This window comes from Prosopis cineraria, unplaced genomic scaffold (assembly GCF_029017545.1).
Source record: "Prosopis cineraria cultivar Desert tree isolate PC_DT_omini unplaced genomic scaffold, ASM2901754v1 PC1, whole genome shotgun sequence".
NCBI classification, from domain to species: domain Eukaryota; kingdom Viridiplantae; phylum Streptophyta; class Magnoliopsida; order Fabales; family Fabaceae; genus Prosopis; species Prosopis cineraria.
Window position 1 is genome coordinate 13,685,420 of NW_026555332.1, and position 12,528 is coordinate 13,697,947.

The 12,528-nt window shown below is 30.9% G+C and overlaps 1 protein-coding gene and 1 long non-coding RNA gene across 11 annotated transcripts; one reads left to right on the top strand and one right to left on the bottom strand.

Moving 5' to 3' along the window:
- Positions 1-1,039: 1,039 nt before the first annotated feature.
- Positions 1,040-7,133, top strand: LOC129309213 (uncharacterized). Of its 10 annotated transcripts, XM_054950688.1 has the most exons (10): positions 1,040-1,265; positions 2,589-2,730; positions 2,917-3,012; positions 3,151-3,486; positions 3,596-3,651; positions 4,317-4,424; positions 4,562-4,621; positions 4,752-5,741; positions 5,879-6,417; positions 6,520-7,133. In XM_054950688.1, exons 4-10 carry the CDS (start codon positions 3,167-3,169, stop codon positions 6,550-6,552), a joined length of 2,106 nt encoding a protein of 701 aa, XP_054806663.1. In that variant the 5' UTR covers positions 1,040-1,265; positions 2,589-2,730; positions 2,917-3,012; positions 3,151-3,166; the 3' UTR covers positions 6,553-7,133. The 10 variants fall into 10 exon arrangements, with proteins under 10 accessions (XP_054806663.1, XP_054806653.1, XP_054806680.1 ...); XM_054950678.1 differs by lacking the exon at positions 2,917-3,012 and having other exon boundaries at positions 3,134-3,486; XM_054950705.1 differs by lacking the exon at positions 2,917-3,012.
- Positions 4,905-11,510, bottom strand: LOC129309253 (uncharacterized). Its single transcript, XR_008592883.1, has 3 exons — positions 11,244-11,510; positions 9,192-9,249; positions 4,905-5,039 (listed from the first exon to the last, which is right to left on the bottom strand). It is a non-coding gene; the product is annotated as an uncharacterized LOC129309253 (long non-coding RNA).
- Positions 11,511-12,528: the final 1,018 nt, after the last annotated feature.

Here is a 12,528-nt window from a genome sequence, read left to right on the forward strand (position 1 = left end):
GTATCAATCCTTTATAAGTAAGTATTTATTTGAGTTTTGACAACAACTCATTCAAAATTAACACAATCTATTTAGGTTTTGACAAGTTAGAAAAATAGATATGATGGGCTTAATTACATATATATGTCTTTCATCAACAAGTATTGACAATAACCTATTCCTGATTAACAACAATATATTCAGCCTTTTAACAACCAAAACACATGAAGTTTTAAAGCTCATAATTTGTAATTAACTATGTTAAATTAACAAGTAACATTAGTAAAATAATAAATGCCATTCAAGAATAATTAATAACACACTATTATGCTATAACATGGAAGTAGTTTAAAAGCTTGAGTACTAATTATATTTTTTGCTAGATATAATTAAATTGGCTCGTTGGCTTGGAGGCAACCAAGCTTGAGTACTAATTATATTTTATCTAAGGAGCAATAGACTACAGTGAAAATTCAAAATCATTGGTTCTTGAATGTTATAAATTTCCTTCTATAATCCTTGGTTGATATTTTCCCTATTTTATTCCATTTAAACATGTAAGAGCTTTTTTTTACAGGTTTAAATGGGATAAAATATAGCCTATATATGGAAGCGTGTTAGACCCGTGAGTACCAAGTAATTGTGAACAAAGCATTAACCAAAGGGAACATTGTATTTACTATCTTTGAAGCACATTATTTATAAAAAAGAATAAATAGTTATTAATGAGAACATGTTAACAAACTTCCGTTTACTAAGTAGAAGATATCATGGTAATCTAATGTCTACTAGTTAAAAACTTAACGAAACTTGTTTACTTTAGTAAAAATCACCTGTGATCTTAACGGGTCTTCATCGAAGTAGATGATTGTGCAATATGACTTTTTTCTCAATGGTAGTTTAGTCTTTTGCAACCTAATCTAATTTCATTTAGGTTTCTTTAGAGTGATTTCAGAATTATACGGTTCTTTTTCATAAATAGTGTGCTTCAGAGGTTCTTAAATGCGTGATGGATGATAGATTTTTGTTTCATAGCTTGTTTGTCAATAGGGTTTTTAAACTCAACAAACAAGATCAGCCTTTATTTTGCTCCACATTTTCCCTGAGAAATATTCAGTTTTGCTTTCTTCATTCTTGATCTTGGTGCACTGCAACTGGTAAATCCTCTCTTCTTCCTCTCTTGGTCTTGTCGATCTGTTTTCTGATAATCAAAATCAGTCATCACTCCCTCACGGTCGTCTTTATTGTTCCTCTCATCTCAAGAATTTGGCTATATGGATAAAAAGGTAACTTTCTTATTCTTATTCTGTATTTTTCCCTTTTTATTTTACAAATCAAGAGTGTTGATCATCATTTCCTTAGCTGGTATAGTTCAAACTCAAGATCTAATGAATGGAGGAACGTACTTGTTTCTTTTATGGGTTAAACACCATTTTTTCTCATAAACTCTTTTTGAGGAGCATTGAATAGAAGGGTGGGACAATATTTTCATAAAATAATTTTTCCAAGAACAAATTTGTCCTACAATTAGAGACCCATCATCTTCTTCATTATTGGCTATTGTAGAATAGTTGTGGGGGCCACACAGGATAATAACAAGGCATTTTGATCAAGGGCGGACTCAAGCTTGAGGTTGAGGGGACCAATTTTTTTCTTTAAATATACTCCCTTTATTGAAAAATACAGTACATTTTCAATCGAATCATAACTCTCACTGAATTAATTAGTTGTCTTTAAATTAATATTATCTTTTCATATTTGTTCTCATTTAATAAAAATATGGGGAAATCACCCTCAGATCTTAGACAAATCACTTCTAACATGTTTTATCGAAACTAAATAAATTTTAAAACTCATTAAATTTATTTAAAATTTTAACAAGTTTTTAATTTCATATCCCCATTAAGTATACTTATTTTTTTGTGCCATGAAACGTATATACTTTAATAGCATACTTCTCTCACTAATGTTTAATAAAAGATGAAAGAAAAAATTCATAATAAAAATGTTATATTTGTTTTATAAAATGACACAATAATAAAAATATTATATGTGTGTACTTATTTTGTCTTATTTGGAAGAGAAGGCGGTTGACGGATTTCATGGAACTAAACATTAAGAGGCCCACTTCATAAATGAGAAGAGGTAGGGAGTTTGGGATCACCATACAAGTGATTCTGATCCCTTTTAACCATCTGACATGGACCAAAGGAGTTAGAAGTGGCAGTGACCTCAGGAAGCGGGTATTATTTTAACACTGAAACGATGATTGCAAAATGAGTCCGAATGCCTTGCTATCATTGTTTTTGGGTCTCATAACAATTTTACGTCAATAGATAATAGAGACAGTGATGGGTCTTTGATGGAAGGGTAATTTTGCTCCTGAAAAAATTATTTAAGGAGAGATGTTACCTCACCCTTCAATATAGGGTACCAAGTACTTCTAAAAAAGATGTTTGAGCAAGAAAATGGTCTTAAGCCTTCTTTTTAATAGGTTATTTTAACTTAATATGCATTGGAATTTTGCTCTTTATTCTGCTCCTTTTCATTTTCCCTGAGAAATCTTCAGTTTTGCTTTATCCGTCATTGATATTGGTCTTCCATAAAAGTAGGTGCCACTGCAATCGATAAGTCCTCTCTTGGTCTAGTCGTTCTGTTTTCTGATATTCAAAATCAGTCATCACTCCCTCACGGTCATCTTTATTGTTCCTCTCATCAAAATAATTTGGCTATAGATAAGGGGGGAAAAAGGTAACTTTCTTATTCTGTATCATTTTTTTCTTTGTATTTTACAAATCAAGAGTGTCGTGTTAATTATTTCCTTGTTATAGTTTAAGACGTGGTGATTGGAAGAATGCTTTTGTTTCTTTTATTGGTTATTCTTTTTATATGAGTATCTAATTGGTTTGATTCATATATTGTCGGGCTCAATTAAAGGTAGCTTTCCTAATGACGTTTTCCACATTTACACAAATTTGAGCTCAAGCCCTTATACTTAAGCAGCTATGGCCCATTCCATTAGGACCGACACAGGTTGTTTATCTATTATTTTAGCTTAAAATGCACCGAAATTTTGCCCTTGCTGTTATGGAAAATGCTAATTTCATGATTACCAACAAATTGGAAGGATAGCTGCGAATCAACAAAAATGTAGGTTGGTGGCTTTTGCAGGTTTAAATCAGTACTGATGGCAAGCTCTTCATTAAAAGCAGTATTTTGTTATATTCACACAAGAGGAAGATTTGTTAAGGATTCAGAAGGGAAGATGCAATATGAGGGAGGAACAGCATATGCTAAATTGATTAGAGAAGGCATGAATTATCAAAATTTGTCAACCATGGTATCATCACTACTGGGCACTCAAAGTGATGTGAAGTTGAAATTCACAGTCAAGTTTGATCGCAATATATACATAGATCTTGTCAATGATGAAGGAGTTGAACAACTGATAAATTTTAATGATGATCAGGCAAATGTATATGCCGTTGAAGGAGATGAAATTATAAAGTAAGAAATGGATGAATCATTATCATGGTAAATTGTCATGCTTAGTCATAATTGATGAAATTTTTTGTAACAACTAGCTCTAATAAATTATGAATTACTGTGAATGCAGGACATCTGCAGCATCTCCTAGTTCAGATGAGGAGCTTCAAGCTTCATCTTATGAAGGTTTATAAATTTAAGAATATATTAGTCTCAATAAATCAATTTGAGGGATGGGTGTTTTAAATTACTATGAAGGTTATTAAGTAATTTTTCATTATAAAATAGAATGCTTCATAATTAAATTTTTTTTGAGATGCATGGCGCATGTTTTATCTTATTTAAGCAATAAGATCTTTATTAAATATACATTTAATTGGTTCGAATATTATTATGAATAAAAATGATTTGGTAATAAATTAAGGGTTAAATTATATTTTTATGCTGGGTAGTATTTTAGAGGAATTATGAATGCTTTAAAAAAATTGTGGAGCAATATGTAACAAATAATATTTTAAAATTGCAATTTGGTCCCATTTTTAGCAATATAAGTTGTTCCAAGAAAATGTCAAAAAGAAAAAAAGGAAAAAAGGCTAGCTTTGCACCGATTTTAAAATATTAAAAAATATATTGTTCCACAATCTTCTTTAGATTGCATATAGCACCTTGAGAAACATTTGAGGCAAACTATACTTTAACCCAAAAATTAATTTTATCATTGAAAATAATAAATAGGACTAAAATAAAATGTTTGGAAATGAATTATTTCACGTATTGGCCAAAAAAATAATAAACTATTTCAAGTAAATAATTCTATGGCTTTTATAATTTATCCTTTATTTCTGTTCAAGGCGATGATGGAGTAATTTGGCTTCTGCCCAAACTGGAAGGGGATAGACCAGGACCCGTGATTGAAAGGAGAGATCATATAACAATCAATGGAAACAAAAGTGATGAAGGTAAGAGATTTCCTCACTATAATTAATAACACATGAGTCCTACCCGGGTACACAAAATGAATGAATACTTTTAATTAATTTATATATGCATGATTGGGATAATGGGATTTAAACACTAACTCAAGCAAACATGCCAGATTTTATTCAATGGTACGTCTTCTTCTCATCGCCAAGTGAATCATTTGAATTTTTCCAAGGTATGCCAAATTTCATTATTATACTTTGATTTGAGCATCCTATTATTGTTCTTTGCCATTACACAACAAGAATCCATGCTCTTCTTCTTTCTATTTATATATATGATGGGGATTTAAACATTGTTTCCAGCAAACAAGCAGTTGACCAAGAATGTCTTCTCACTGCCAACTAAACCATCTACAGTACAAGTATTCCAGCAGTGCCCTAAAGATTCGGACAATAGAGATAAAGAGAAAGAGACCGGATTCAAGCAAAAAGATGAGCAAAAGGTAGAAGTGTTGGAGGAATCTTATTCTAACAATGGTGTCATTACCCACCCCAAAGTTTCGATATTAAACACAAAAAATGAACAGCCAATTAGGGGTTCAGCTTTGACTGCCGACATGGAACTGCAAATTATTCCTCCCTTGTCAGGATCTGAACATGAATCATATTGGAAACAAAAGTTAGTAGTACATGGAGCCTGCAAGGATTGGAATTTTCAAAAGGGTGCAAAAAATGTCAATGTTTCTGGTCAAACAAGAGACACTATACTTGATGATGCCATTTTCAAGCAATGTACCTCACTTGGCAATACCGCCTTGCACGTAGCAGTTAGCAATGGAAATCATGATATGATAGAGAAGGTTGCTCAAAATGCTCCCCATCTTTTCACTGTTGTTAACAACAACAATGATACTGCACTACATGTTGCTGCAAGAACAGGACATGGCTCTACCATTAAATTCCTCTTGAACAACTTTTTGCTTTTTGTAAGAGGTGCTATAAATGGTCATGATCATCAGTCTAGTTTAGAAATGATACTTATGGTATCATTGGCTTTGTTTCGAAATAAACAAGGAAACACCTTCCTTCACGAGGCCTTTATGTTTGGAAGTGACAATGGCTCTTTTGATGCTTTTGATACATACAGTGGTTCAGAGTTTGAGGCAAGATTTAAGAGAATTGTTAATCATTTAATACCATTTGCAATCAATGTCGAAGGGAAATCATTGTTGTACTTGACCATTGAGTTTAACTGTAAGGATGTTCTTGATAAGTTGATGAATTTCTGTGTCGAGGGTGAGTTGAAGCCTCAAGGAAAATCACCCTTTCTTCCAATACTCATCAACAATTTAGGTAACTCTACTATTGGCTCATCAAGGGCAATATTATACGTATCTCACTCTCTCACATACATATATTCATCAATACAATGTATTTTCTTAATTTGAACATTGACAAAATCATGATTAATATGGTCTTTTTTATAATAGATATGCTACAAACCATATTTGAAAAGAAACATGATTGGGTGCACTTGAAGAATGAAAAGGGATGGCTTCCACTTCATTGTGCAGCAATGTTGGGCTATCTTAAAGGTGTATCATTCTTAGCAAAGAAATGTCCACCCTGTATCATGGAAAGGGATAACAATGGCTTCTTACCAATTCATTGGGCATGCTTTAATGGTCATGTTAAAGTAGTTCAAGAGTTACTTCAAAAATGGCATTGGGATCCCATCGAGGTGCTTGATGACAATGGCCAAAATTTGCTCCACCACGCATGTCAAGGTGGAAGTTATGAAGTAGTGAGGTACTTCCTCAAACATCCGAAGTTTAAGATAATGATCTATCAGAAGGATAACAATGGAGATACTCCCTTGCATTTAGCCACCAAGATGAGTCGTCCCAAAATTGTGCATGCCTTGACGTGGGACAATAGAGTTGATCTTTCTTTACTTAACCATAATAGCCTAACTGCTCTTGACATTGCAGAACAAAAACAGGGCAATAATAATCTGTCCCTTTCACAGGTAAGTTTCTATGCACAGTTTGAAAATTTCATTAGCAGTCTTTCTTGTGTTAAAATATAACTCAATTCTTTTAGTGACACCAGTCAAATTATTTATTTGCAGCGTCTTACATGGAAGTGCATTGAAATCTGCTAATGCACCTCAAAGCTTCGTAAGATTTTATTTAGATGTTGATACCATTTATAAAACTCCTACCACTGAACAATATAAAGATAGAATTGACACTTTGATATTAGTTTCAACCCTTATAATAACAACATCATTTGCTGCTGGGTTTACCGTGCCAGGGGACCAAGATCAAGGCATTCTTGCCTTGCTAAATCACCATATGTTCCATTTGTTCATTATCTCACTTACAATTTCTGTTTTTGGTGCTATTAGTACAACCATCATTTTGATGTGGGCTCGACTAGGGGACCTCCGTTTAGCAACTTTTTCCCTCAAACTTGCAATGCCTCTTCTAGGTCTATCCTTGACAACACTGTCTCTTGCATTTTTTGCTGGTATGTACCTTACAGTGAGCAAACTTAGTTGGTTAGCCACTACATTTCTAGTGATGAGCGTGGTTTCAATCCTCATGGTTGTGTTCTTGTTCACCTTGCTTTTATTTCCCTCCTCATCAAGCTTACCATGCCTTCGATATATTTCCTATTATCCCTTTCTTTTCTTTGCAAACATAGCTGAAGGAAAAATGGATGCCTCCAATAAGCAGCGTTCTACATCTATCATCTCATGCTTTAATTGAAGATTAATGTTTATGAGTACAATGAAGAATCACATGCTTCAATCTTGTTTTTTTTCCTTTTTATATGCTTGTTGTCAAAATAGAGAATGTATTATTAGCTAAACATGTATTGTTCAACTACTTTGAGATATTCTAAAATATGTAAAATATTGTTCTTTAGGAAAATGTGTTATTATTATGTTTAGATAGGTCAACTGTATTCAATGAATTTTACAATAATATAGTCAACTCTAAGTTTGTCTTAGATTCTATTTCTCCTTTTGTTGAAAGCATCCAAAATCACAACACTACCTATGACCACTCTCAAGCTCATTAGATTCTTGTCATGATTGTGATTACATGACATTGGAACTTTATGTTGAAACTAGGGGAATTCTATGTCCTCTTGCATTTTCCATTTAAAACATACTTGTAAAATTTATTTTGGTTAATTTTTATCTTGTAATCATTCTATATAAAATTTCAAATTATATCACTCGATAATTAACCTTTGCAAAAATAAGAAATTCATATATAACTAAATCATAGTTGCTAGGTAAGAATAATTCATTGCATATTTTTTTTATCCATAAAAAAATGGTAAAGTTAATGCTCTCATCTCTTAGGTCAAAGTTATTTCTTAAAAACATTGTGCTATAAATTTACAAGATTATAAGTTGTGGAACTATGGCAATATTGTTAAGCGACCTTGAGAATAAGAAGATACTTTGTATGTTAAATGGTGTTAACACAAAGTGTAAGCCAAGTCTGCAATAACAAAAAACCAAGAGCCTAGAACACAAGCCTTTGTTAGTTAATATTTCATATATTGTAAATTGTTGTTTTTTGATTCTTTTGTTTATTATTTACATGTGGCTTACACACATGTAATCCAAGGTTACGTGCCCTAACTATATAAGGAGTGAATAACATCTGGATAGGTGTGCCTTCAAAAATCCATACCTCTCCTGTGCAAAACTTATCTTCGTATTAAAGCTTAGGCTTTAAAAAAGGCTTCATCAACTTGAAGCTCAAGGTCCAACTCCTTAGCCTCATCACCATTATTTGAGTCTACCTCTATTTCACTGCTTGCAGCATCTAATTTACTCAAGCTAGCTAGCACTAATGGCTCACTAAGTCAAGCCTTTTTTGTCAAGTTGGACAAAACTAACTTTACTATATGGCAGATGCACATTCTTCCCATTTTTCCCATTATCAAGGGATTCAATACAACGAAACAGCACATTTATCATGCAATTGTTTTGAGAGAGAACATAAAAAAAACCGTACGAAAAGAGATTTCTCTCAAATTTTCTCAAAAAAATTTGAGTTAAAATTCATAACAATATTTATTTTCTCTCAAAATATTTTAAGAGAAATAGTTTCTCTAAAATTAATCTAAGAGAAGATGTTTCTCATAGAATAATTTGAGAGAACTTCTCTTGGCAAAATCTAAGACAAACTTTTCTTAGATTTATGTGAGAGAAATATTCTCTCAAAATTCTCCATGAGAACCTTCTCTCAAAAGTGTTTCGAGAAAATTTTACCCCTTCCAATCCCCTCCCATATATGAGCCACATCACTTTCCATACGCGCGCAATGTCGTGCCTGTATTTATTTTACATATATATGTCGTAACTTAGTGTCACACCCCAAAAATAGAGTGTGACTGGCACGGGATGAAAACTGTATCACACATCCCTTAGGCCTCAAATTGAGAAATTTTTTAATTTTCAAAATATAATTAGATTTATATTGAAATTACAACATTCTCAATAGTATTAGTTGTGATGAAAGTTTCAATACTTTTGTAAAAATTTTAGCAGAATCTCCCTATATATAGAATCTCCTAAAATCTCTATAATAGAAAATATTATTATATGCAATCAATAGTTTGAAACTACGTTCCCCAATAACAGACAATCAATATAAAAAAAATCAAGATCTTGTCTATAATTAACATGGAGCACCTAAACATAAGTCTCAGAATAAAATGTAAAATTAAATATTTACATAAAAAGAAAATGAATTTTCAAATATAAATATTTACCTAGCATAGTTGTAAGCCCCTTAATGATAGGCAAGAGGTCCAGCATTAGCTAATGAATCTGAGACCAAAATATTCTTTCAGTGAATAGTATCCCCAATAATACAAGTTAAAAATAAAAGTAGTAAACTCAAGCAATTATATAAAATAATTGAAAGAAGAATATTTAGTATAATAAAAAAAAGAGGATAGTTCAAGATAATAAACTTAATCTTAAATCATAATCATAACCATAAAATAAGAGTGAATTAAAAATTATTTTATTTTATCGTGCTTGGGGAAACAAATGATTCATATGTGAATAGAAATTGTACATTTACTAACTGAACCATTAAAATTTTACTTACACAAGCTGATTAAAATTTAGAATTTTAAGGATTTAACAAACAGGTAACAAATGTGGACACACAATCTACGAAGATAAAATAACCAAATGTGGCTTATGTCATGAAAATAAACGTGGACACACAATTCATGAGGGTAACTAACTAGATGCAGCCGAAGCCATGAATTAAACGCAGATGCAAGACCCATGAATAACAGATGTGAGAACATAGCTCACAAAAATCAAACTAGTTAGTCATTAACCAAGGGGTGCTAGGGGCTAACTGAACTATCATTAGCAATAGTGTTCTGCTTAAAGTTATCTCAAAATCACTTTTCACACATCTGAGAAAAATAGTCATTTCTAAAATATAATTTTTCATTTTTAATACCAAATTCGCATGAATAATCCTAAGCTTCAATTCAAAACTTTTCAAAATAAAATTTCATAAATAATGTCCATTATTACATTTGGTGAGTGGCCAAAATTTTTTAGAATTAAATAAATAACAAGGCCTTTGTCAATCTTAAAAGTATATCTCTTAAGAAAAATACAAACACAAATCATAATTCAATTATCCCTTAACATTATTGTATAATCTCTAAGGAAAATAAAATAATTTAACTAACAACGTAACCAACATATATCATAGCTATTAATAAAATAATACATAAAAGTAGAAAAATTTCAATGAAAGGCTTTTATTGATAAATAAACTAGGGTGCTATTCCCTTACTTGCTAAATTTTAATATCCAATTATATATCTTCTCCCTCAATTCTTATCAAGGTTCTCATATTCCATATACCCTATAAGAATACATGTAAATGAAACTTCAATTTACCTCCTATAGTTATATAAACTTCATTCCACTACCAACACAATTCCAACCAATTGCAAGTATTTAAAATTTCAAAAAACAAAAATTCATATCTTAATGATTTTTCAATCATTATCACTTACCACTAATTTATGTCATAATACTTTAATCATGACGACTATTTAAATGAGATATGATTTTTTTATACCTTATGTACGCACGCACCTTGTGCAAAATTTCCAAACTATTTAATAAAACTTTTTAATCAATAGCTTCTTGCCCAACAAATTTTGAAACACCCATAATTAAATTTATCATGTTTCTTTTACCCATTTTCTCAAACAATTTAAATGCATTCTCAAGACCAAATAATAAAATAACACCATAGTTATAAATTATAAATTAAACAATATAAAACTTCCAAAAATTCAACTAAATAAAATTTAAATCAATCATGCCTCTCGTCACAATCAATAGAATTTCAGAAAAATTCAAACTCAAGTAAGACTCTTCTAATAAGCATTTTCTCAAACACCTTAGGAACATTAATCCTTAAGCTAATATTAATCTCTTCCTCTTTAAATTTTACTTTTCTAAAATCTTACAATTCAGCATTGTCTTCAATAATCCTATCAAATTTGATTAAAACTTAAACCCACACCAACATCTTCTTTTACAACCACAATTTCCAACTTAAATCAAACTTCCCCTTCCTATACACTTATATATATGGTCACGTACAGCAGTAGCAGAGGAGAGAATTTTTTTCAATTTCAATCATCTAGTCACACACCACTCACATAGGCACAACAAGGAAGAGAGTTCGAAGGCCCCTCCCTTTACAGCAACAATCCCTTCAATACACACACGCAGAGGACCGAGAAAGGAGGAAGAGATTTATAAATCCTTACCTCTAATCAATAATAATGAGAGCTGGGAAACAAAACGCTGCTGCTGAATAAGGAAGAAGAAGATGATGATTGTTGACTAGAGACGTGCGAGACAGGGGATGACAGAGGAGAAACGGATGGTAGTGAGGAGAATGTAGAATCGACAGTCAAATAAGGACCCACGAGTTGCGGCTGGACCACTACACCTGCTTGCTTTGCCGGCGATCTGAACAGTGATGGAAGGAGGCTAGAGAGGACGAGCACTCTCCCTCTTTCTTGGATCTGGAATTTTTGAAAATGAGAGAGAAGAGCAACTGTCGGTGAAGGTGAAAGAGAAATGCCAAAATGCTGTCATTTTTCGTACGGATGAAGTTAAAAATCTAATAAAAAAAAACTTTAAAAAAAAATTATGAGAAAGAGCACATAGGACAATAACCAAAAAGTACATAAGGAAAATTATAAGAAAGGATATAAATTTTTTTATAATTTAAAATAAAATAAAATTAAATTTTTTCTTCGTAGAATTTAAACTCTACCTTCATAAAAATTACTGAAAAAATTTTAATAATTTAACACTCTCTATTTGTTATAAATTAATTTAAAATTTAAGGTTATTACACTTTGAATAGAACTCATGGCCTTAGCTCCACCTTTAGTGCCAGCCTTTTTACCAGTTGAGTTATAAGGAATTTGATATCTTAAGTTAACAAAATTAAATATATATTATTAAACTATACATTTTTATAAAGTTTATATTATTTTATTTAAAAAAGCTAGTTTATAACATAGAATATTTTTAAATGATTTTAATTTATTTGACCTTAAAAAATAATTTCAATTTTTTAATAATTTAATCAATAATTTTATAATATATTATTTAATTTAACTTGATTTAAAAGTAAGTTATATTAATTTTTAAATATTTTAATTTATATACTTTATTTTTAATTTTAATTTTTAAATCTCCTAAAAATATTTTTATAAAATTATTTAGTATAATTTATAATTATATTTAGATTTTTATTCTTTTTAAGAAAACCACCTTTAGTTGTAACAATTTATCATCACTAAAGGAAAATTCAGACAAAATTATTTTACACCATAAGTGGCGAAAATGTTTTTCATACAAAAGAGAAAAAATTTGTCTGGCGAGCCTATAAAAATTATGAACCGAAGCAATATGCTTGCATGTTATTATTGGAATCAATAAGACTACAACTTAATATTATTTTTTAGAGTCACTTAATGTTGTATATTTTCAAACTGAATAAGTTATATTATATATATAATTATATAAATAATTTTT

Excerpts from the sequence above, each read along its gene's own strand:
- LOC129309213 (XM_054950652.1), top strand. Across the intron at positions 3,652-4,316 it reads TCAAGCTTCATCTTATGAAG|GCGATGATGGAGTAATTTGG; the intron begins GTTTATAAATTT and ends TTTCTGTTCAAG. Across the intron at positions 5,742-5,878 it reads AATACTCATCAACAATTTAG|ATATGCTACAAACCATATTT; the intron begins GTAACTCTACTA and ends TTTTTATAATAG.